General features: G+C 56.3%; 3 protein-coding genes across 5 annotated transcripts; 2 read left to right on the plus strand and 1 right to left on the minus strand.

Annotated features, from left to right (window-relative positions):
• Window positions 1-8,657: 8,657 nt before the first annotated feature.
• Window positions 8,658-11,495, minus strand: LOC311160973 (uncharacterized protein). Of its 2 annotated transcripts, none has more exons than XM_084218183.1 (5): window positions 11,408-11,495; window positions 10,181-10,540; window positions 9,860-10,055; window positions 9,439-9,478; window positions 8,658-9,117 (listed from the first exon to the last, which is right to left on the minus strand). In XM_084218183.1, the coding sequence occupies exons 1-5, from the start codon at window positions 11,469-11,471 to the stop codon at window positions 8,992-8,994; spliced, it is 786 nt and encodes a 261-aa protein (XP_084074309.1). In that variant the 5' UTR covers window positions 11,472-11,495; the 3' UTR covers window positions 8,658-8,991. The 2 variants fall into 2 exon arrangements, with proteins under 2 accessions (XP_084074309.1, XP_084074308.1); XM_084218182.1 differs by having other exon boundaries at window positions 8,658-9,120.
• A 643-nt stretch (window positions 11,496-12,138) lies between these two features.
• LOC311160967 (tyrosine-protein phosphatase non-receptor type substrate 1-like) lies at window positions 12,139-14,280 on the plus strand. 2 transcript variants are annotated; one of them, XM_084218174.1, is made up of 6 exons: window positions 12,139-12,285; window positions 12,615-12,731; window positions 12,825-12,974; window positions 13,183-13,494; window positions 13,621-13,956; window positions 14,111-14,280. In XM_084218174.1, the coding sequence occupies exons 1-6, from the start codon at window positions 12,219-12,221 to the stop codon at window positions 14,215-14,217; spliced, it is 1,089 nt and encodes a 362-aa protein (XP_084074300.1). In that variant the 5' UTR covers window positions 12,139-12,218; the 3' UTR covers window positions 14,218-14,280. The 2 variants fall into 2 exon arrangements, with proteins under 2 accessions (XP_084074300.1, XP_084074299.1); XM_084218173.1 differs by having other exon boundaries at window positions 12,615-12,974.
• Window positions 14,281-14,934: 654 nt separating this feature from the next.
• On the plus strand, window positions 14,935-22,739 carry NSFL1C (NSFL1 cofactor). Its single transcript, XM_084218175.1, has 9 exons — window positions 14,935-15,059; window positions 15,761-15,858; window positions 16,434-16,508; window positions 17,601-17,766; window positions 18,088-18,180; window positions 18,844-18,953; window positions 19,378-19,515; window positions 20,001-20,165; window positions 21,092-22,739. The coding sequence occupies exons 1-9, from the start codon at window positions 14,958-14,960 to the stop codon at window positions 21,252-21,254; spliced, it is 1,110 nt and encodes a 369-aa protein (XP_084074301.1). The 5' UTR covers window positions 14,935-14,957; the 3' UTR covers window positions 21,255-22,739.
• The last annotated feature ends 898 nt before the right edge of the window (window positions 22,740-23,637 follow it).

Below are 23,637 nucleotides of genomic sequence, written 5' to 3' on the forward strand. Positions count from 1 at the left end.
AAGCAATATGTTAATGTGGGCATGGTTTTCATGGACTGTGACCCAGGGAAGGGGCACCCACAGCCCTCTAAAAATGGGTTTAAGAAGCAGGGGTATGTATCCTACCTGTCTCATACTCCTGGGATAGCATCCACCACCATAAACAGCTGCAGCTGGGGAAGGGGTGCACCACATCACCCCCTTATATGGGAGAGACCCTGGAGAGGGTGATGAGCTGCAGGGGCCTTGTTAAGGCTGTGATTGCCAGGAGAGGGGTGGGGTAGGCTGTGGAGGATGCTCTGTGAGCAGCCTGTACATGGGTTTTGCTCCTCACCTCTTGAGGGGGCTCATGGGAACTACCTGTAATTGTTTTAGCCAAGCTTTTATTAGGTGGTTTAGGAGTTTCAGCTCCTAAACCACCCAATGAGTTATTTCAGCTCTCTCAGGTCTTTGTTAGGACTCTGGGTCACAGTTGGTGTGGAGGGGGGATGTGTGGGGTGGAGGTGAGGTGCTTCCTGGCATGGGGCATTTTCTGAGGAGGTCCCTCTGTGCACATTGCCCAGACCCCCTGTTTCTGCCCCTTCCTAAGGGCTTCAAATCACAACCCACTTAATTTTAGAGTCCCTGTGCCACTGAATTAATCCCCAGCACTGCCAGGATCAGCTGGTTCTGAAATGACACGCAGGGAGGATGAGGGAGGGGTACAGCTCTGCCTGCCCAGCTGGGCTTGGCTGGGCTGGAACGATATTCCACGGCACTCACACACTGTCACCCTGGGCTTCAGCAGTGGCAGCAGAGCCCAGGGTCAGACCACCCACCCCCATCAGAATGTCCACCATCTACCAAGCAAGCAGGGAAACCCAGAGGCTACAGCAGGGACTGTATCCACAGGGCAGCTGGGCCATCCTGGGGCTGGGCTGTGCTCCCTGGCTGCTGCCACCGGCAGTGGTGCCCGTGGGACGCTGCAGAGCGCTGAATTGGCCGGGCTTCCTTAATGCAGCCCAGCACAATCACACTGCTCACACTCTGGGGGAATTCCTCACGCCTGTGTCAGAGCAGGAAAGGTGGTTTATATCCTGTGCCTGGCCTGGAAACGGCCCTGGCTGACCTGAAGTGAGGGGTTTTAGGGTAAAACTGCTGACAGGCTGGGAAAACACCGCGGCTGCGTGGGCTGGGAAGGACAGGGCTGGCAGTGCTGGCGCCTGTGCCCGCTGAGGTGCCACGAGTGCTGGCAGGGCTGTGCTGACCTTTGTTGGCAGACAGGATCCTGCCCCTTGCCCCAGAGAAGGGTCTGCTCTCTGTGGGGGTCTGCAACACGTGCACAGCCCTGGGACTAAGCGCACAAGAAGTACGGCAGTGACCATCCCTGGAAGTGTTCAAAAAACATGTGGATGTGGCACTTGGGGACAAGGTGGGCTTGGCAGTGCCGGGGGAATGGTTGGACTCAATGATCTGAGGGGGCTGTTCCAACCTTAACTGATGACAGGGAGGGGGCACAAGCGAGACCCCGCTGGGGCAGGTCAGCAGGGACACAGGGTGGCCCCAGTCCTGCACCCTTAGTGCCAGTGGTTGCAAAACCGGGAGATGTCTGTGCTGTCTGTATGGGGCATGACTGGCCTCACCCCAGCTCTGATGGGCTCCAGAGCCACAGGGAGCCTTGGTGCCTACCCTAGAACCCTGCCCTAACTTTAGGAACAGAAGTATTGTGGAGGAGGAAGTGGCAGGGACGAGGGGGAGGGCAGGCAGGGTGCAGGCAGAGAGCTCCAGCCATGCAGGGACATTTCAGAGCTGGGTGTTAATCATTGATGGACTCCTGGGAGCTGTTTGAACTAAAGCCTCCTTCCCCCTCTGGAGGGGGAAGTTCTGCCCTGTACTGGCTCCTGGGGATGTGGTGGCAGTGCCAGCACCCAGATTCCCCAGCACACAGCCAGCCCCACAGAGCGATGCTGGAGAAGACCTTGATCTCCCCTTGGTGGTACCAGCAGGACTGTGGTGGAGCCTGGCTGAGGGGAGACAGATATCATCTGAGTTTCCAGTGCCAGTTGTTGGGGTTTTTTCTGTATCCTCTCCAAGTTCTTTGTTGATTGCAAATCGTTATCATGAAAGCGCATCCGAGGCTGCAGCAGCAGATAAGGCTGGAGCCCAGAGAGGCTGCACTGCCTGAGTCCTGCGGCAGCTGCGGATGGAAATAAAACTGCTAACGTGGGGGATTGATCATGTTCAGCCAGCTCAGCCCATTGCTTCCTGCTTGGCAGAGCCCTTGCTGTGAAGTGCTAAAATCCAGGCTCAGAGGTGGGATTTGTGCTGTGGAACCTGGCGTGTGGGCATCGCCCGAGGGATGCCCCATGGAGGGCTGAGACACGGCACATGAGGGGTGGGAGACCTGGTAGGACCCCGTGCCCTCTTTACTGAAAAGGAAGATGGTGTGTCCAGCAGTGGGGGCTTCGTGGGGTCATTTCTGAAAGTTCTGGATCCAATGCCTCACGGTGGGAATGGCATGACTGCTGGGATGCAGGGGGCTGTACCCCCTGAAACGGCCAGCCCTTGGAAGAGGATGCTGCCCAGCCCTCAGAGCCATCCCCAGCCCTCCTGCCAGGCTGTCCCTGTGTCACTGTCCCCATGTTGTCCCCATAGCAGCTGCAAGGGTCAGGAGCCACAGGATCTGTTGGCTCTTTGTTTTGACCCCGTTGAGACTCAGTGCTCTCAGGTCTGTGGGGTTGGGGTTATTCTGGCCCTGCTGCTGGAGGCTCGATGGAGAAAAATGCTTCTCCGTGGGGTTTCTTTTGGTCTGTCCTTTTTTTTTTTTTTTTTTTTTTTTAATTGAAAGGCAACAAAAATGTGGGGGATTATTTCTGGTCGGCAGGATCCACCACGCTCCCAGTGACTGCATCGCTCCAAGGGGCTGGCCCTGATAAGAAGCTGCAAATCCGAGCTGCCAAGTGCTGCCATCCCGCTGGAGCCTTGGAGGGGGATCAGGGATTTAGAGGGTCTGTGTGATGTCTAACAGGTTTAGAAAATATTGCCTGGGATTATCCACTCGCGGCGGTGACCAGAGACCTCTGAGCCGCGGCGGACGCCGGCACCGGCTGATGTTTGCTGAGAGGGGTCCTGCGTGCTGAAATCTGATCGGAGTGTGCCCGTTCGCTCCCGTGGGCACGTTCCCTCGCGTGCACACGCGTGGATGCGCAGCAGCGGCGGCTCTGGGGCGGGCTGGAGCTGTGAATGCCGCTGGTGGCCCCCTGACACCGCGGGGGCTGAGCCGTGTCCGACCCCCGCGGCTGCCAGCCCCGTGCTGGGTCTGGGGTGCCAGAGGGGTGCTCCAACCTTCGCTGTGCTGCAGTCCTGTAAGGGCAGCTCCTGACCGCCAGCGTTAATGATATCCACCCAATTAGCCCAGTCTAGCCCCGAGGATTAGCGGATGGAATCATCATCCCGAGGCGTAAGCAGTTAACGCTGCTAATTAATCATCGCGTGAATCCCAGCCCAGCCACAAAGCGCAGCGGCCGCGGTAGCCGTGGGCAAGGGGTGATGCCCACCCAGCCGGGCTCCGGGAGACGGGAGCTGTTTACGGAGAATTTGCCGGGCTCGGGGATCCGTTATTTTTACACGTTGCCATAGCTACTGATACCATTATAAAATTAAGCCTGAACCATGTGGAAGAAATGGATCTGTCAGAAGGAATTATTTTCGGGAGCGCGTTGTGGGTCCGAGCCCAGCGGGGTGATGGGGGTCCCCGCTGGAGGCAGCCGCCTCCTGCCCACGGGCACGTCCCTGGAACGAGGCGCCGGGCAGGCTGCGGAGCTCCGGGATCGCCGGGAGCCACCGGCGCCAGCACAGCCCCTCCGGGCTGGCAGCATCGCTGGGCACGTCCAGGGCGAACAAAAGCCCGCTGAGAGGGAGCTTTCAGGCCGTGCTGTGCTCCCTCCCGCAGCGCCTGCTTTCCCCCTTCTCCTGCCTCTCTCAATATTTTTCCCTTTCCCTGCACTTCTCTGCAGAGGGACACTCGTGCGGGCTCGGGGCAGCCAGCGCTGGGGCCACGGCCAAGCACAGCCACGCTTTAACCTCACTCAGTGCCGGGAGGGACAGGGAGCACCAGGCACCCCACATCGTCCTGCCCCCGGGACAGGGAGCTCCCTAAGGAGTTTCCCTACCCTGAGTTCATCTCGTTGGAGAAAACCCGCTGGAGCATCCCCAGGAGCGTGCACGGCTCACTTCGGGTACAATCTACATGGGGATGCTGGGAGGACCAGGACCACACCAAGAGCTGATCCAGCATGAGGAGCCCTGGGAGCTCCAGTGCAGGCAGGACTCCTCTCCCACCCACTCTGGGACCCTCCCTCGGGCACTGGCAGGACCCAGCACTGCAGCTTGATCCGCCCTCCCGTGCCGGCTCCAGAGGGTGATTGTCTTTGAGCAATGTCCCGTCCAACACTGAAAGCACAATGTGAGTCTTTCTTAAGCACTGGATGTTCCTGCTTGTCCCATGGCCCTGGAAACCCCTCTTTAATCGCTGCCAGAGCCTTGGCCTCACGGTGTCCCGCGGTGCGGGGCCGCACGGGCCAAAGGAGTGTTGGGCACAAAGGATGTGCGTGACACTTTTCAATTTCACTGCCTACCCCCTCCCCTTCCAACTGAAGAGATGAGGAGTGGTCCACTCCACACCCCTTCACTCTAGGGATTTAATGAAAATTTTTCCAGGTTGGCCAGAGAGGTTCCCAGCAGCAATAACTGCAATAGCACAACCTCCTACTGGACACCAGAAAACCCACAGGGAAAAGCAGCATTCTCCAAACACCCTCAGCTCTTCTCAACTTAAAGCCCTGGTCTGCAGTCTGGGGGTCCCAGTTGGCTTTGTGGGCATGGCTGGGCAGTGCCTGGGAATCCATCTCCTCCCTGAACATCCCAAGTGTCCCAGTGCCATGGGGGGGCTGTCCCGTACCCCAGCTGTCACTGGGGCTGTGCCTGGGGGCTGGAGATGTCCCTGCTGTGCTGGCCAGAGCCCTCACTCTGTCGGGAGGGGACGAGGCTGGCAGTGAGGCTGTGGCACAGAAACTGTTCCTATGACAACCCCAAATCCCAGACCTGTTTATCCCCTTTGGTGAAAATCCACAACAACTGTGAAACCAGGGAATAAGATTCAATAGTAAGACCTCAAATAAATCAGAACCAGTGTAAAGCATTTTACTCTGGCTTCGTTCCTTTCCAAGGAAAAGCCTGAGAAACAGGGAGCTACAAATGGGTGAGCTAACAGCTTTGGAATTGGAGGGAGCAGGTTCCAACTGTGCAGCATCCCAGGACTTCTCCCTCCTGTTGTCTTTTCTGGCAGGGACCCAGCCCAGGCCAGCCAGCAGGCACAAACAAGACCCATGAGGATTTTTGGGGGACAATCAAAGTGTCTCTGGGACACTCTCACTCTCTCCAACCCCCTCAAAGCACCCAGCTGCTCCTCCAGCTTCTCCTGCTGTGTCCTGCTGGCACAATGTCCCCATGGCTTTGCCTGGTCCCCTTGGTATCATGGGGTCCCTATGGCATCACAGGGTCCCCAGACTATCACTGGATGCCTGTGGCATTGTGGGGGCCCTGTGGGGTCCCTGTGCCATCGGATGCTCTTAGACCTGTAGCTGTTTGGATGATGCTGACATGCAAAGGGACCGGCCTGTCTCTCCCTGGTGACTTGTGGGCACCACTGTCTCATGGTAGCTAGGACAGGGATGGGGGCAGGCATGGGGACAGAGCAGGGGCACAAGGGTGTCTTGGACAGAGACAGCCACAAACCAGGCCCTTGGCTGGAGCTGCTGCCCTGTCAGACCCTGCAGGAGACCAGCTGGGGCGATGCCTGCTCCTGGAGACGCAATATTCCCTGGGCACCCACCCCTGTGACAGACACTGCCACTGTGGAGTGCCTCTGCTTCCCATCGCTGAGCCGGAGCACCCCAGGACAGGGCACAGGGCATTTCTCCCTGTCTCTCCCTTTTCCTCCTTGCCCAGCCCTGGCACCAGCACAGCTCAGCATTGTCCCATTCCCCGAGGGTGCAGCCAGCCCTCTCCTGTCCCCCAGGACACAAAGGAGACACCTGCATCCCCATTTCAGCCAGCCTCAGCACTGAGACCATGCTCTTCCTCGGCATTAATTGAATCACTGCTCCCCTCCCCTGGCTGCCGGGACCAGCTCCTCCCATCAGCCGCTCTCCAGGCCAATTGTTCCCTGTCACTGAGCTGTCTGGGGGAGGCTCATGCTCCCCTCGGCTCCTGGCACAGCCCACGCTTCCCACTCTGGCTCCCTGGCACAGTGTGGAACAGCACACCATGGTGCAGACCACGGCACACACCATGGTTGACACTACAGCACATGCCAGGGCACACACCATGTCAGACACCACAGCACACACCAGGGCACACACTATGGCACACACTGTGGCACACACTGTGGCACACACCATGGTGCAGACCACAGCACACACCATGGCACACACCACGGCCTGGCAAGCCCTGCCAGCCCTCTTGCCTTGGCACCTCCAGGGGATGTTTCCCACCTCCCGGCATCAGGAGTGGGTCAGATGCCAGAGCAGCCCCTGAGCATCCCCTGTCTGCCCAGAAACCTGTCAGAGTGCAGCCCAGATCAGCCTTCCCAGCCCTTTTCCTTGGCCTTGCCATTACACGAAGTCCTGGCACCGGGCTCACACACCATGCTGAGGAACAGCCAAAGTAAACCTGGCATGGCACCGCCCCAGCGTGCCCTTTCACAGGGACACAGCCCCAAACCTGCTTGAAGCCAGAGTGTCCTCTCCCCTGGGACACCAACACTCTCCCAGTACCCGTCCAGGTGCCACCTCTGCTCTGCACCAAAGTCCCCAGCTGTGGCAGCAGGAGCCTGGTGGGTGCCAGCCTCTGCCCAGCCCTGCCCTGCGCCTCCCCCCAGCAATGGCAGCTCCCGGCCTCCCACACACACCCTCGGACCAAGCAGGTCACTTAGTGCGATGTGACGAGCAGCAGCACCAGGAAAGCAGCCTGGATGAGCAGTGAATCAGGAGCCCAGCATTGCCTGGTGCTGCCCCCTGAGCCAGGTTCTGCCCCCCTGATCCAGGCTCTGCTCCCCAGCACGCTCCTACCTTGTGTCCGTGCCCAGGCGCTTGTTTGTGCTTTCACTGCCGGCACACCCCAGGCTGAAGGCTTAAAGGATTTTCCTTTAATAACCACCAAATCCCTCCCCTGGGCAGTAAGCTGCAGACCTGGGCCCTTTCCTAGGTGCAGAGCATTCTGCTGGTGCTCTGCTCACTCCCTGCTTTGCATATGCTCCTATCGAACTGGATTTCCCCCTTCCTGATTCAGCTCAGTGTTTAAAAAGCCCTAAATCCCCTCAAATTTCATTTCCTCTGGTCCTCAAGGTCTATCCCCAGTTTCGGTCTCACCCACGTATTTTACATACTCGTGTTCACAGCCTTGATGTGAGATTTCTGCCAGTTTTAGTGCTGTCCCTGCACAGAGGCTGGGCAGCCCAAGCCCTGCTCGGAGCAGCCACTGCCTCAGCTGGGAAATGATCCATGGCCTGGTCATGGCTCCACTGGGGAAATGATGCTGGGAAAGGCTTCATCCCAATACCCCAACCCTCCCACTGAGGGAGCCAGGCTGAGACCAGGTGCTGGATCCCTGACCTGGCAAACTCATCACCACCACCATGCCTACAGGGTGCTGAGTGTCCCCTGACAAAGGACTGACTCCAAACTGTCCCCACTTCACATCCCCAGAGCAGGTGACTCACACTCAGTCGTGCAAATCAGTTTCCGTAGTGGCTTTTCTCCCCACTGTGACAATTTTGTCCCCTGAAGGATCTCCCTGCCAGCCCTGCTCCCCTGGGTCACACTGTCTTGTTTCACTTCTCTTTTCTCATTTCACAGAAAAAAGTAGATAAAGCTGAAAACTGGTGATGTATCAGCTTTCAAGGTCACAGGCAGCAGTGCTGGCAGCGGGTTCCTCTGCCTGGAAAGCTTGTTTTGGGCTCAGTTCCTCCTGCTGGGGCCACACTGGTGGGAGCTCAGCTGCCACAGCTGGGGACGTCGTGGCTGGGGGGCTGTGTGTGGTGCCTGGTGTTGCTGGGGGCTGCAGCAGCGCCCAGTGTGGAGTGTGACCTGCGGCTTCCTGCCATGGCCACCTCAGCTCTCTGCCTTCCTGCCCCTGGCCTGCTTCCCTTGGAGGTGGGCACCAAACATGTGGGCACAAAGCAGGGAAAGTGCACGGGGCAGATGTGCACTGAGCAGGGGTTGTGCATGGAGCAGATGTGCATGAAGCAGATGTGTATGGACTGGCTGGGACTGGAGCTGAAGATGTGCACGGAGCAGAGGAAGGGGCAGAAGGGCCAGCTGGTACCAGCTGCCCTGGCCTTAGCAGCATCAGGAGCCCCTTGAGGAGGGCAGGGGAAGGTGGGTGAGGGCTGGGCCTCAAACTGGAGCAGCAGCAAGCACCAGGGGCTGTTCCTGAGAGCCTCCTACTGCTTTGCCAGGAGATGCAGGTTTTGTGGGACTGGGCAGGTGGGAGTCGGGAGCTGACCAGGGGGCTTGGCAGTAGCACAGGGGTGGCACACATTCCCCCAGGACCCTGCAGGACTGGCACTATTGCTCTTGCTCTGAGCACAACAGAACTGGACAGAAGGCTGTTTGCTGGCTTTAATGAGGCTGGTGAAAAGATAACACAAATTATGGACCTGTGGGCTGAGAAAGGGCCGGTGGAGGCCCATGCTGGGGGACACAGGTGTGTGTGAGGTCCTCCTGGTGTTATCAGCACAAAACAGCTTGCACAAGGCAGAGGGGCTTGGCCTCGTGGTCTCATCCTGTGGTTGAGAAAGCTGCCAGGTCCTGGGAGAGCTCCCCTGAGATGCAAACATGGTGAGCACAGCGTGCTGAGCTGAGATCAGGATGCGCCATGCAAACAGCTCCACTTCTTCTGTAGGGTGCCCTGCAGAAATGTCCCTTCTTCCACCCTGACACGGCCTGGCCGTGCAGGCAGCTGTGCCAGGTGTCACTTGGCAGCTACCCTGAGGCTGGCATACTCGGTGGGGGCTGTGCCCGGGTTCCTGCCACGCCGTGGGGCCGGGGGCAGGGGCTGCAGGTCGGCGTAGTGGATGTTGTTCTCCTCCTTGCTGCTCTGCTGCAAAAGTGCACACAGATGGGAAATGCTGCCACAAGGGAAGTCTTACAAAAATAACCCTAAATCAGAATGCTGAGAGTTGGAAGTGACCAAGACCACCTCGTGGCCCCGCACAGGACAACAGCAAGAACCAGGCTCAAGCCAGGCTGGTGGTGCCACAGCTGCAGAGGTGGTGCCATGGTGCAGAGTGTGCAGGGACCACATGCAGGCAGCTGCTGCCCACCCAAGGTGCCCCCTGGCCCCAGAGTCCTGCAGGGCTCCTGCAAGCCAGGGCATCAGCATGGGATGTGCTTCCCCATACTCACAGCTCACTCCTACCTGGTTGGGTGGGTGGGAGGTCTCTGCATCCAGGACTTCACTGTAGGGGGAAGGATAAGGATGGGCATCAGAGCTAAAGGAAGCTGGGTCCTTTCCCCACCCAGCACAGCCCTCAATTCCCCTCCTGAATTTCAGCAGGATGCCCCTGTTGAAGGCAAATAGGGACAAAGTGCTGACTGCATGTCTGGGCTGGGCTCAGACACACAGTGAGGGGCTGCAGGAGCTCCCTGGTACTGGGTGCTCCCTACCATGAAGCTTCTGTGAAACAGAGAGAGAACCAACAGAAAAGTGCACCTGTAAGCAAAGGACCTTTTCTGGGGCAAGTTACAGCTCCAGACAAGAAAGGAAGCCAACATAAAGCAGGTGGATAAAGCAGTTTGCTCATTTAAGGGTGTAGAAGGAAGAGGTGCTGAGTACAAACCTGGGGGTGCGGGGGGTCCCTGCACAGCACTGCAGAGGGACAGACGAGAAGCTGCCCATGGCCACTGTCCTGCTGGGGCAGGGGCTGCCCACCACACCTTGGTGCTTCCTCCTGTACATGCAAAGGGCCACGAAGAGGCCGAGGAGGAAGCAGAGCACTACAGCTGCAGCCACCATTCCAGGAACCAGAGTTGCTTCTGTGGAGACAGAGGCAGAGCAGGAGAGGGTGGTGGGTGTGGGGCAGAGCAGGACCTTGCTGTGGGCAGGGTGGGGGCTGTGGGATGGGTTCCCTGGGAGAGGTGCCCCACAGGGTTGCACTCACCATACACGGACACCTCGGTGCCACTGCCATGCTTAAACACCTCATCCTCACCCTTGATCCCCTTGTCAAACTTCACACAGTAGTAGGTGCCAACATCATCGGGCTGAAAGTTCCTGATGTGGATGGTGAAGTCTGTGTCAGACCCAGGCGCTGCTCTCGTCACACGGGAGGAGGGATCATTGTTGTTCTGGTCATAGACAGTCATGTTCCCAGTGCCCCAGCCCTTCAGCCACTTCACAGGACCTGGTCCAGCAATTTCAGACGTGATGCAGTTCAGGGTGAGCGTCTCCCCCACTGTCACTGACACGTGGGACTGGGGCTGATGCACAGTGAAGTCCTGACCTGCCTGGGCACCCATACCTGGGCAGAGACACAAAGGTTCAGGGATGAGTGATGGGGAGAGGCAAGGGCAGCCCCACAGGCAGAGAAATCCCAGTATCCCCCAATCTGCAGCTGAGAGATATCCTGGGATGTGGCAGAGACAACATGCAGGCATTGGGAGGGAGGAAACCCTTCAAAAACCAGTTCAAAATTAACAAGGGGCAAATCTGAAAAATTAGCAGGCTGCCTAGGGCAGTGGTGGAGTCGCCACTCCTGGAGGGATTTAAATGACATGTAGATGTGGCACTTGGTAACCTTGGCAGAGCTGGGTTAAGGGCTGGACACGAGAATTTCAAAGGGCTTTTGCAACCCAAACAGTTCTGCGATTCTATGATTTGATAAATCTGCATCCTGTTCTGTCATTTGCAGGAGGTGCTGCAGCTGCCTGGAGGCCAGAGAGGTGCAGAGGGAGCCAAGGGGAACTCCTGGCAGGAAAAATTCCAGAGTGCGTTAAACATTAACACCCTGGCTCTGCTCCACACCAGCCAGGATCACTGTGGCTCTGCGAGGAATTGGGGTTCACAGCCAGGAGCCAGCCAGTGTTCTAGGCAGAGATGTGCAGCCCTGAAGCCCAGGACAGCTCCCTGACCCCTTCTTGTCCCAAAATCCCTCCTGCTCTCCAAAACCCCTCCAGTCCCCAAACCTCTCCTGCCCAAAGTCCCCGGCACGTATGGCAGCGGCTCGGCAGGGCTCGACCCGGCTGTGCCCACCCCGGGCACGGTTTGACCCCAAAAGGCGCACCCTCCGCCCCGCCCGGTGTTTGTCTTTGCCACCCACTCGCGTTTTTGGGGCAGACGCGGCAGTGGAGCTCCGAGGGGCTCTGGGGGGGCCCCACTTCCCACTCACCCAAGAGCTGCCGCTGGACGGGGCTTCGCTGCCCGGACAGGAGCGGAGCTGCTGCCGCGGCCATGGGTTCTGCCCAAACTTTGGGAAGGAAAAGGGGAAGCGGGACAGGAAATTGAGGCGAGCGGGTGGTTAACGCTTTGGTGTCTGCCCGGGGCGGACGAGAGCCGGCAGAGCAGCCGGGCATCATCCCCGGCGAGCATCACTCTGCCGAGCCCCTCCGGGCATCACTCCCGGGCCGCCGGGCGCCGAGCGGATGCCCTGGGCTCGGGACAGGGAGCGGCTTTGCATCCCGCCCGGTTCGGTGAGGGGCAGGAGCAGCGGGGCTTCGGGACGCTCGGTGTATCACGGGCGCTGCTCTGCAGCACCGACCCATGGGAGACGCCATCCCGCACCCCGATCCTGCTGGCAAGGGCTGGGGGTCCCCTTGGCACCCCAGGCTGCTGAGCCACAGGCTGGCCATGTGTGGGGAGCGTGCTGGATCCGGGGTTCCCCTTGCTGGCTGCTCAGTGCCTGTGCCCACGACCGTGGCTGTGGCACACATCTGAGGGGAAAGTGGGGAGGGCATTGCCATTATGGACCAGGGTTGTGACAGGAGATGATGTAGGCATTGAGAAGCAAATGGAACGTGATTGCAAGGAGGAACTAAGCTGGTGGTAGCTCCTTTCCTTCCCCTTTGCTGCATAAGAGACCAGCACCCTGCAAAAATAAGCCCAGTCCAGCTGAGTCAGCTGAGCCCTGCGCAGCAGAGTCCAACGGAGCTGAATCCAGCTGAGCAAAGCCTGGCCATCAGGGAGCAAGGTGTGGAATACCCATGGTTCTGGTGGCACAGGAACTGCCTCTCATGTGCCTGATGCTGCTCCTGCTCTGCAGAGAGCCAGGTAAGTGGGCCCTGCACAGCCCCATCACATTTCCCATGCACGCTTTCCCACCCTGCAGGCCTGGCAGTGCTTCCCTGTGCCCATGGGTAGCCAGGGATCTGCTCTCACTGCTTCCTTTCCAGCTTGCTTTTATCTCCAGATGAAATGCAGTTTACTGCAGGAAGGGTCTGGGCTCTCCTCATCCTGCAGTCCTCAGCAGCCTGGAGGACCAGGGACAGGAACGTCTCTCTGTCCCCTGTTCCAGGCTCAGGGGGTCTGATGATGCCTCGTGCTGTGCCCTGGCCCTGGGGCCCATTGTCAAGTCCAAACCTTTCTGTTTCTGTGCCCAGGTGTGGGTGCCCAGGCAGGTCAGGACTTCACTCTGCAGCAGCCCCAGGCCAAGGTGACGGTGACAGTGGGGGAGACGCTCACCCTGAACTGCATCATACCTGGAATTGCTGGACCAGGTCCTGTGATGTGGCTGAAGGGCTGGGGCAGTGGGAACAAGACTGTCTATGACCCCAATAACAAGGATGCCTCCTCCCGTGTGACGCTGGCAGTGCCTGACTCTGACATAGACTACACCATCCGCATCAGGGACGTTCAGGTTGAGGACATGGGCACCTACTACTGTGTGAAGTTTGTCAAGATGATCAGTGGTGAGGATAAGCTGTTTAAGCGTGGCAGTGGCACCGAGGTGTCTGTGCAAGGTGAGTGGGGCTCCTGGAGCAGCTCCTGATGGAACCACCCAGCGGGCTCTGCTCAGGTGGAGCAGGGATGGGGAAGGGGCTCAGGGCTGGTCCAGGAGAGGATCCCATGGGCCGTCCCCATGCCCTTGTATGAGACTCTGCTCCTGGCAGGCCCAGGGCTGGGCAGGGGCCAGAGCCTGGTCTGATGGCCCCGTGCTTCTCCCCACAGCCAAACCCAGCCCCCCGCTCGTGTCTGGGCCTGAGCAGAGAGCGAGGCCGGGGGATCCGGTGACTTTCACCTGCACGACTGGAGGGTTCTTTCCTGATAACATTGGGCTGAAATGGTACAAGAACAGCAACCCCTTGGGGGCTCAGCCACCCAAGGTCACTGAGTGGAAGATGAAAACCTACAACATGTCCAGCACAGCAGTGGTGGTCCTGCAGAAGGACGATGTCCACTCGCAGCTCACCTGCGAGGTGACGCACTCCACGCTGCCGGCCCCGCTGCGAGGGAGCTACCAGCTCAGCAGGGTCCTGCGAGGTGAGGGCTGGGGGCTGGCACGGGGCATCCTGCTCTGTGGGGCTGGGGTCCCTGGGAGGAGCACGGGGCGCCCTGTGGGCAGCAGAGCTGGGCACACCAAACACCAAGCTCTGCCTCTCTTCCCAGTTGCCCCCAGCGTGGAAGTGCGCGCTGAGCCGAGCCCCGCTGAGGTGAACAAGACCGTGACCTTCACCTGCCACCTGAAGGAGTTTTACCCAGCTCAAGTGTCCATTTTCTGGCTGGAGAATGGGACTGGGATAAAGGGGCAGAACCTCTCCCGGGTCTTAGAGCTGCCCCAGGGCTTGTTTGAGCTGAGAAGCCGGGTGGAGGTGCAAGCGACGGAGGAGAAAAACGGGTCCACGATCACCTGCACGGTGGTGCACGATGCCCAGGCCCCTGCCAGCTCCTCAGCCGTGCTGTGGATCTCCAACCCTGCCCAGAGTGGGTTCCAGATGGATAAGGGTGCGTCAGAGCTGCTGGGATGGGGTGCCTGACAGGGCAGCTCCAGGGGTATCACCCCCTGAGGCAGCCCATAGTCCCAGGGAAGGCTCCCTGCGGGGGGTTGGGATGCCTCTCCCCGAGCCCTGGTTGCTCACACCCTCTGTCCCCACTGCAGGTGCGAGCCTTCTATCCAGCCTCCTCCTCCTGTGGATGGGTATGCTGCTGGAGAAGGGGATCTTCGGGGGGCTCCTCTTCTTCCTCTTCAAGCGCATGAATAGATAAGCATCGGAGATGTTGCCCTACCCTGCTCCACCGCAGTCCCTGGCTCCTGCAGCCGGGTCCCAGGGTTTGGCCACTGCCAGCAGTGATGGGTGAACCTGGAAATAAACGAGCGAGCATGCAGAGGCTGCCGTGGGCTGCTCCGCGCCGCCAGTCCCGGCCCCGCCTGTGCCCATAAACCCGCCCTGCTCTGGGCCTTGGCACTGCCCATCCCCGGGGCTCGGTGCTGCACACCGGGGCTCGGTGCTGCCAGCCCCAGTGATCAGTGCTCGGTGCTGCACACACAGTGCCCGGTGCTCGGTGCTGCCCATCCAGGAGCCAAGTGCTCGGTTCCTCTTGGCCGGTGCTCGGTGCCTGGTGCTCGGTACCCCAGGCCTTGTTCCCGGTGCCTGGTGCTTGGTACCCTATACACGGTACCCCGTGCTCCGTGCCCGGTACCCGGTGTCCGATGCCGGTGCCCGGTGCCCGGTACCAGGTGCCCGGTGCCCTGTCCTCGGTTCCCGGTGCCTGGTGGCCGGAGCTCTGTGCTCGGTGCCCGGTGCCCGGTGCCCAGAACTCTGTGCTCGGTGCCCGGTGCCCGCTCCGGGGCCGGTTGCGGTGCAGTTCCACCTCCTGACCGCCAGGGGGCGCTGTTTGCGGGCTGGGCGCCGCGCGTCGCCCCGGGTGTTTCCGGCCGGGCGGGTTTGGCGGCGCACGCGGGGGCGGGGCGGCCCGGCGCGGTTTGGGCGCTGCACCGCGGCAAGATGGCGGACAGGGAGGAGGCGCTGAGGGAGTTCGTGGCCGTGACCGGCGCCGAGGAGGAGCGAGCGCGGTTCTTCCTCGAGTCCGCCGGCTGGGATCTCCAGGTACCTTTGCTGCTGCCCTCCGGCCTTCCCGGCCTGGCGCGCGGATCGGCGGGGCCGCGGCTCAGGAGGCCGTGGCGCTGGCGGGGGGCAGCGCTGGGCCGGAGGTCGGTGTCCCGCAGGCTCAGGCCTCGCCCCCGTCCGTCGCCGCGCTCAGGCCTGGCGGCGGCGCCGTGGGCTGGCTGTGACTGAGGCCCCTCCTGGTTCTGCCGTTCACTCTGTAGTGCGAGGCGAGGGACGGTGGGCCCGGGGTTTGCCGGGGTTCTGTGGGTTTTCCTGGAATGCCGGCGAGGCTGTCGGTGCTGTGCTGTTGGCGTTGTCAGCGAACAATCTGAGGGGGAGTCAGCCACCATTCTGACCTGCTCCTGTCCCTGCTCCTCCTCAAACTGACTCTGTTAAATTCCGAGTCTGCTCATGATGGCACAAAAGCTGCTCTTTCAGAGCAGTAATTTTGGCATAGCTCCTGTATAAGTGCTGCAGAAGGGCCCTGACATTCCCTGACAGGGAGAGTGACATCCCTGCAGCACTGAGTGTCCTGCCATGACACAGCCAAATAGCAAACCCACTGAGGCCTCGTCTTTGCAACAGGGGAAATGACATGAAGTGTCTTTAGTGTGAGGTGTCTCAGGAGATCCAGTGTGACAGATGCTTCAGCTGGCTTGTTTGTGTTTTTCCTGAGGAGCTTTGGTGGTTTTCCTTTCCAGATTGCACTTGCCAGTTTCTATGAGGACGGGGGTGATGAGGACATCCTGACCCTTCCCCAGCCCACACCCAGCTCCATATCCAGAGGCACTGGAGCCAGGTGAGGAGGCAGCTTCAGCTCCATACTGGAAAGCTGGCAAAGCACACACACCCTCTAAAGCACTGTGTGAATTTTCAGGAGGAGTAGCTCTGTGTTTAGGTTTGCTTCACCTTGTGTGGCTCTCTAGAAATTGTGAAAAGCTGAGTGTTTGTACATCACAGGCATGGTTGTTATTGCACAGCTAAGCCAGGGATCAGTTAGGAAAATTTGCCTCATTGCTCAGGAAAAGCTTAATTTATCTTTTGACATTAAAATCAGTCTGATAGTGACCTTTCATTTAAGCAGATCATATCTCAACAGGAAGAATATTTTCTTATTTTGTGTGACACCTGAGCTGATCAAGCTGAGCATTTTACAAAACAAAAAAGTGAATTTTACCTCACCAGATCCCTTTTAGCAAGGGAATGCTCTCCAGTCCCAAAGAGGAGCTGCTGCCTTTGTCACTAAGGGAAAGTTCTCTCAGGTCACGTGCTGGTGAACAGAGCCCACCTTGCAGAAGGAGCCTGTTGCAGTGTGGAATGTTCCAGCTGGGAATGTGTCTGGAGGCTGACATCCTTCTTGCTGGATTTTTGCAGTGACCACCGAGTAACCTCGTTCAGAGACCTTGTGCATGCGCAGGAGGAGGATGATGAAGAGGAGGAGGGACAGCGGTGAGTTTGCAGCTGAAGGCTCAAATGCTGGGTGTTTATCCCTTCTGGGAGGACTTGCTGCCTGTGTACAGCTTCTTTCAAAGAACCAGGTTACACAGATATGAAACATTTGAGGTTTGACAGGGCAGGTTTGTCAGTGCAAAGCCTGGTGCTCAGCTGTGTAAGCACCAGCTCTCAGCACTGAGAGAAAGCCTAAAGTGGGATGTGGAAGGCCTGGGTTAAGAATAGAAAACAGCCCAGATCCTCATTTGTGTCCACAGGGAATGGAAGTGTGGGAATTATGCAGGGATTGGTTTTCTTGCTGCTTGGGGTTTATTTTGGTGGGTGTTTTGGTTTTGTGTTCTTTTTTTTAAGTGTTGCTTAAAGGTAAAGTAATGGAGTGTGGAGTCAGAAATAAAAAAGTAGGGTCCCTTTCCAGGGGAAATATGGAGTATTAGTAGGACAGTGTCCTACAGCGTCAGCTCTAAGTAGTTAAATACCCTCAAGGTTGACAGGCAAGGTAAATGGAATGGAACTGATGTATCTGAAGGGGTGGCTCAGCCTGTATGGGCTGTGGTCTGCAGGCAGCTGGGAGCTCACTCTGTGTGTTACAAGCCATCTGGAAGCTAATAAACCCAATCTTCCAGAAGTGCTTAATTGCACTTCACTGACTGTGCATCCATTGCTTCCAGTTGAGATCCATCCTTTGTGTGGCATGAACGTGTGCCTTCCCTCAGAATTCCAGCTGGATGTTGCTCTGACAGGTCAGAGATTTGCTGGAAGCCTTGCTCGGCTGGGTAATCGGGCTGGTACCGCTGTTTAAAACTGGGCTTGTTCCTCTGGGCTGTTCCTCTTCCCAGCTCTGAGCATTGTTACCACTTTATTGCTATTGATCCACGGGTCATTTACAGGAATTGACATAAAAAGAAAGTCTTTGCAGCACAGGAGCTTGCACGTGGCTGCAGCGGGAGACACACTGGTGGTAGCCAGTATTTGTAGGTCCAGGGGCTTTCCCTGAGCTGCGCCAGCACCAACGAGTGAGCCCCGATCCAGCCCGAGGCTCCTGCAGAGGCAGCAGGCAGGGCTGACCAGGAGCTGGGTGCTTTCTGTCAGGTTTTATGCTGGTGGTTCAGAGAGGAGTGGGCAGCAGATCGTGGGTCCTCCGAGGAAGAAGAGTCCCAACGAGCTGGTGGAGGATCTGTTCAAGGGAGCCAAGGAGCACGGCGCCGTGGCGGTCGATCGGACGGCCAAGAGCGGTGGCGAGACGAGCAAGCCAAAGGTGAGGAGGGAGGAGTTCTTCCTTCTGTTCCCTCTTTCAGTTAAGGTTCCACCCTGCCAGCTCTTTGGTACTGAGGAGTCCTGGAATTACCTCAGCAGCTAAGTCTGGACTCCTCTTAGTGCAGCTCCATTTTATGTGTCACAGTGGCAAGAAAAGCCGCTCTGTTGTGCCACCCTTATTAACTTGCTGAAGCTGTCACTGCCTGCAGGGCAGGAGATGTTGCTGATGCCATGAAGTCCCCGTTCACCCACAGGGATGGTGGGAACAGGGGACCAGCTCTTTGGGGCTGTGTGGTTCTGTAACCCTGCCTCTCTCTTACAGCCTTTTGCAGGGGGAGGGTATCGCCTTGGGGCTACTCCAGAAGAGGAGTCGGCTTATGTGGCAGGAGAGAGGAGACCGAGCTCTTCTCAGGATGTGAGTATTTCTGCTTGGGTTTGTAGCTGTCACTCCAGGGATTTCTTTGCTCTAACTACTGAGCTCACCAGCCCCAAGAGATACAAAGCTTGATAGAAATTCACAAGGACAGAAATATGGTAAATCCTGCTTCCTGTGGGATTTCCAAGTAGAGAATAATAGATGATTAGGTCTTGGGTAAGCAGTTTTCTGGTGATCTTTTAATTAAGAATCTGAGCTTTTCTTAGAAGTGCAGATCAGAAAAAATAGTGTGCAAAGAGCATTGGGAAATCAATTCTTCTTTATCCATTATTATATACATCCAATATATATCCATAGATGGGAGCTGACAGCATCAGTTCAAGATTCCCTTGTGCTTGGTTTGTGACCAGACAAGGCTGTGGCTGTGGTGGGAGCCTGTTTAGGCTCCTCACCCAGCACATTCCTGGCTCTTCAGCCATATTTATCCAAAAGGGGGACCATGGTGCCACCTTCTAAGAATTGACACCTGGCCATTTACATAAAAGCCAGTGCTTTGCGTTTTTCCCTTAGCTCAGAGAAACCTGCTGGAATGTTTTTGCACCTTGGAGCTTCTCTGCCCATCTGAAACTTTTCACTTTGCTTCAGTTTTTGTTGTTACCAAGATGCTCAGTGAGGCTGATTGTTCTTTTGGGGCTGCTGCAGGTGCACGTTGTACTGAAGCTCTGGAAGAGTGGATTTAGCCTGGACAGTGGAGAGCTGAGGAGCTACCAGGATCCGTCCAATGCCCAGTTCCTCGATGATATCCGCAGAGGGTATGTAGTGAGAGGGGAGAAAAGGGACAGCTGTCCCCTGAAACATGAGTGTTTGTGAATCCAGGCTTCTGAATCCATGCCACATTTCATCTGAGCTTTCTTGCAAGAAATTAGTTACTCTTAGTATGGAACATTTGGTTCAGGTAAACAGGGTGGGTTTAGTTTATGTGGGGCCTTGAGAGTTTGAAGTAAACAGACATGTTGATATTTGTGTTGTGAATTTCTGATGCATTGTGTCACGGCAGGTGAGGGCCAGGGAGAAGTAACCTTTAATTTGTGTCTGTCAGTGGGGAGGTGTGCATCTGCCCTGTCAGTTAAGCAAAGGCTCTCTGTGGTTCCTGAAATTCCACAAATCTTGGGCTTTTTGTCCACGAATTCCTGCTTTGCTGCCCCAGGCAGCTGCCTTAGAACACTCTCTTTGCAGGGAAGTCCCAGCTGAGCTGCGCAGGTTAGCACGGGGTGGACAGGTGAACCTGGACATGGAAGATCACCGTGATGAGGAGTATGTGAAACCTAAAAGTGTCTTCAAAGCTTTTACTGGAGAAGGACAGAAGCTGGGCAGGTGAGAAGATGGTGACACTGGTTTAATACATATAATGTGGGAGTCACTCAAGCCTTGCAAGGTGGAGCCTTCTGATTCATCCTTCTGAAATAAAGGCACTGGGTGCCTGTAGGATGGGAGTTGTTCCTCTAAGGAAACAAGGCTCAGTGATGTATACTGTGAGATGGCCCAGCCTCCCCCTGCCAGGAGCCAGATCCCTGGTTTGGAACCTCCATGGTGTGTTGCATTGGAGCAGTGTTTCCAATTCACACTTCCCCTGTTAACTTGTGGGTGTGAGGACCTGTGGCACCAAAGGAGATGGTGGAGTTGAACTTCTAGACAAGTTCCTGTTGACTGGCTGACTCCAGAATTCTGACTTGCAGCTTGCTTGTGGAGGAGCCCTGGTAGTTGGGCCTGGCAGACAGTGAGTTTGCTGTCTGATCTGGTACCCTGTGTCCAGGTGAGTTTGGTTTCTAACAGCTCACCTTGCGTCTCCCTGTTGGCAGCACTGTGCCCCAGGTGATGGGCACCAGCTCACCAGCCCAGCAGGCAGAGAATGAAGCCAAAGCCAGTTCTGCCATCGTGATCGATGAGTCAGAGCCCATCACCAACATCCAGATCCGGCTCGCAGATGGCGGGCGCCTGGTCCAGAAGTTCAACCACAGTCACAGGTATGAGCACAACAGGGAACACAAGCCAGGCATAGATGGCCCTGCAGGGCAGGGAGCAAGTGCTAAAATCCTGGATTGCCTGCCAGAAGGAGGTCTGGGCATCCTTCTATACAAGTGAAAGGGAATAAAGTTGTTGTGATGTTTTTAAGTCAGTTGCTAACTGTTGGGTAGGATTTGCTTCCCAAATTGAGATTGATTATAGCCAGTGACATGACACCTGGGAGCATGTGTTACCAGCAGAACTTTCCTTGATGTCACCTGTAAAAAACTGATTTTCTTCTAAAGGCTTTGGAAACTGGCAGATAATTAGGAACCTGGCTCAGTTACTCTGACTCAATTTAGTCTTTTCTATGAGGCTGTTCCCTGTGCTGAATGGAGAACCAAGGGATGCTCTTACCACAATTCTGTTCTTTAGATGAGCAAAGTTGGCTTAGGTACGCCACTGCTTCACTCAAAATCTCTTTAATTCCTTCTCACCTTCCTGATCTCGTAATTTATACTCATTCCTCCAGTTTCTATCAGGGTCAAGCTCTGGGCAAAAAGTTACAAAAACCTCTGCCTGTGACTGAGTTCTGCAAATGGTTCCTGTGTCACTGTGTGGCCGCTTACAGGAGCTGAAATTCTCTGGGTTCTGCTGTGTGTGACAAGCTCAGGAAGTGTCAGTTTGTTAATTGTTCATAGCAGAGGGTCTGGAGGCTTTCAGTTTCAGACAACATGCAGAGAAAACACCGAACTGAGCCTGTAGCCCAGAAAGCAGCTGCTGCTATTTCACTAAATGGGAACAGGTTGAATCAGAATAGCCTGGTGTGGCCTGTGGTGAGAGCTCTACAGAGGCAGAGCTGCAGGGCTGCACGCTGGGCAGAGCAGTCACTTGTCCAGGCTGTGCAGTAACAGCATCCCCCTGTGTGTTTGATCCCTTTGCACAGGATCCGTGACATCCGGCTCTTCATAGTAGATGCTCGGCCAGCGATGGCTGCCACCAGCTTCGTCCTCATGACCACCTTCCCCAATAAAGAGCTGACTGATGAGAACCAGACCCTGAAGGAAGCCAACCTGCTCAACGCTGTCATCGTCCAGCGGTTGACATAAAGGACCCCAGCTCTGGCCACACAACTGCGGCACGCGGGGTCGTCTCCTCCTGCGCGTGCGCTGGCGCCGTGCCACGCAGGCCCACATCTGCTCCTAGCTCTGGGTTCTTAGGTCTTGGTTGGACTTTTTCTCTTTAGTTGCATTTCCCATGGGGTTTTTTTGTGATGATGACAATGATGATGATCAGTGGACTTTAAAATAAAGAAATGAAACGAATTCGTTTGGAAAGGAGCTGCAGCCTCTTGTGCCCCAGATTCCCCCAGGAGAGTTCAGTTACCTTGTGGATTGAGTTACTGCACTCGGAGTGGGGAGGAAGGCAAGGGGGAAGGGAACTCCAGGGAGCAGCTTCTGTCAGTGGACTGCTCACCACAGTCCTTTCTCTTCTCTCCAGGGATTGCTGTAAAGTACTCCCTTTTTTTTCACACATTAAATATAAGTTATCTGAGAATGGGTGATCTGATTGTCAGGATAATGGTTCCACTCCTGTAAAAGCATTGTGGGGGATGTCTTTGTGAAAGAGGAGAACTCCAACATGTGTGAGGTGCAAGGTTTAACACTTCCCATACTTTTCTGGAGAGAAATCTCTGACTTTCGTTTCTTCAGCAGAACTCTTGGGGCATTTCATTGCAGTCCCCACCTGCTCTGCCTTCGCTTTTTCTGACAGGCCAGACTGGCTGCAGGTTTAAATTGCTGTATTGCATTTCTCTGAGAAACCTTGCTGCTGACTTCTTTCCAAGAAGGCACAAAGCTGAATCAGCTTGAAGCGACTGGAAAAAGGCAGACAGAGTCTGTCTTAGTGGAAAGCAAGTCCTGTCCTGAGGTGAATTATTGAGATGATTGCAACAGCTTGGGTGGGAAAACTCAAGGCTGTAGTACCCTCTGATGTATTTCCTCTCCTCTGCTGAGGACTAACATAGCTGAACTCCTGGAATTCTCCAGCCTTGATCTGTTCTGTTTGTGTTTTGGGCTCAGGTCTCCATCTCTTTCCCTCCTTTGAACAGTATCCAGTGGGTGAATTCCTGACGCCCAGACAGGAGGCACTGGTAAGGCTGGCATAGCTGTCATGGAATATTGTGCAACGGCATTTCACTGCCCCTCAGCTGCTTCTCTCTTTGTTCAGGGCTTCTGAGCAGAGCCCAGAGCTGTGCTGAGTCGTGGGCTGCAGCCACCAGCTCCCTGGGAGCGGGGTCCTTGGGAAAGGCTGCGCTGCTGCTCCTTCCCCATCCTGCCTTAGGCACACCTGAGCCCCGCGGCCCTTGAGCTGTCACTCCACCCCCCTCAGCGCTTGGAAACTTCCAGGCTCTCCCCTTGGTTCGAGCACAGGGAGCTCGGGAGCAGCCTGGGGAGGACCAGCAGGTTGGGCAGGTTCAGCGTGAGGAACTCGCTTGGCTGCCTGTAGAACACAAACCAGAGAGCAGCCCTCAGCAAGGGCATTTTTACAGCAGTTTCTCAACTGAGAGCTGAATTAACTCACAATTTTCATTACTAAATGGACATAAGCGTGCGTAACAACCAATTTGTAAATTGTGAAAATTGTCATTAAAAGCCCACAAACAGGAAAACAGTGTTTGACCCTTTCTAATAACAGCTGCCATCTTTCTCAGATTTTGGATCATGCTCATTGGGGGTGTCTCCTCTTTGGGTTGCTCTGTGAGCAGACTTCCTGTGCTGAGCTGTCTTCTACTAAATGAGATTCAACTTCTCAGCAGCATTTTTAAAGATTATTTTTTGTGACAGGAGAGCCTGCTGTCACAAAAACAGGGGGTTCACCTGCTTGTGCATCACTGGTGATGTGTGATAACCTGTGTGAACCAGCAGGGAGAATGAAGAAAGGGAATTTCACTCTGAGTTGAATAGAGTCACAACTGGCTTGTGGAGCTCTTGAATCCTGATCTTCATATGTGCCATTCTGGGGATTTGGGACAGCATCTTCCAGAGTGCTGGACAGGATGCACCCCTAGACCCAGAAAGAAAGTTTGTCTAACAAAAGGGTGCAAGTTACTTGTCTCCTGCTGCTGTTTGTTAGCCAGGGCACTGAGGTGCTGCCCAGCTGCTCTCTGGGGTCTTGGGATGAACTGGCCACGTTGGTGCCCCCAAATTCAGAGAGTGCTGGCAGCCAGACAGCATCTCCTCCAAGCTGCTGATCCCAAGGGTTTGCTGTGCAGATTCTGCTTACCAATGGGAACTTTCCCATCCAGCTTTGCTGCCAGCTCTCTCCTTGCCAGTGGGAGGGAAAGGGGATAAACCCAGGGGCTCAGGGATTTTTCTCTGCCAGGAAGAGGGAATTTTCCCTGGGGCCGGAGGGTGGCAGTGCTGCAGAAAAGCCGCTCCTTCTCGAAGGCTTCTTTGAGGAGCTTTGCCGACTCCCGCTGGGAGCTGCACC

This window comes from Fringilla coelebs (assembly GCF_963513975.1).
Source record: "Fringilla coelebs genome assembly, chromosome: 18".
NCBI lineage: Eukaryota > Metazoa > Chordata > Aves > Passeriformes > Fringillidae > Fringilla > Fringilla coelebs.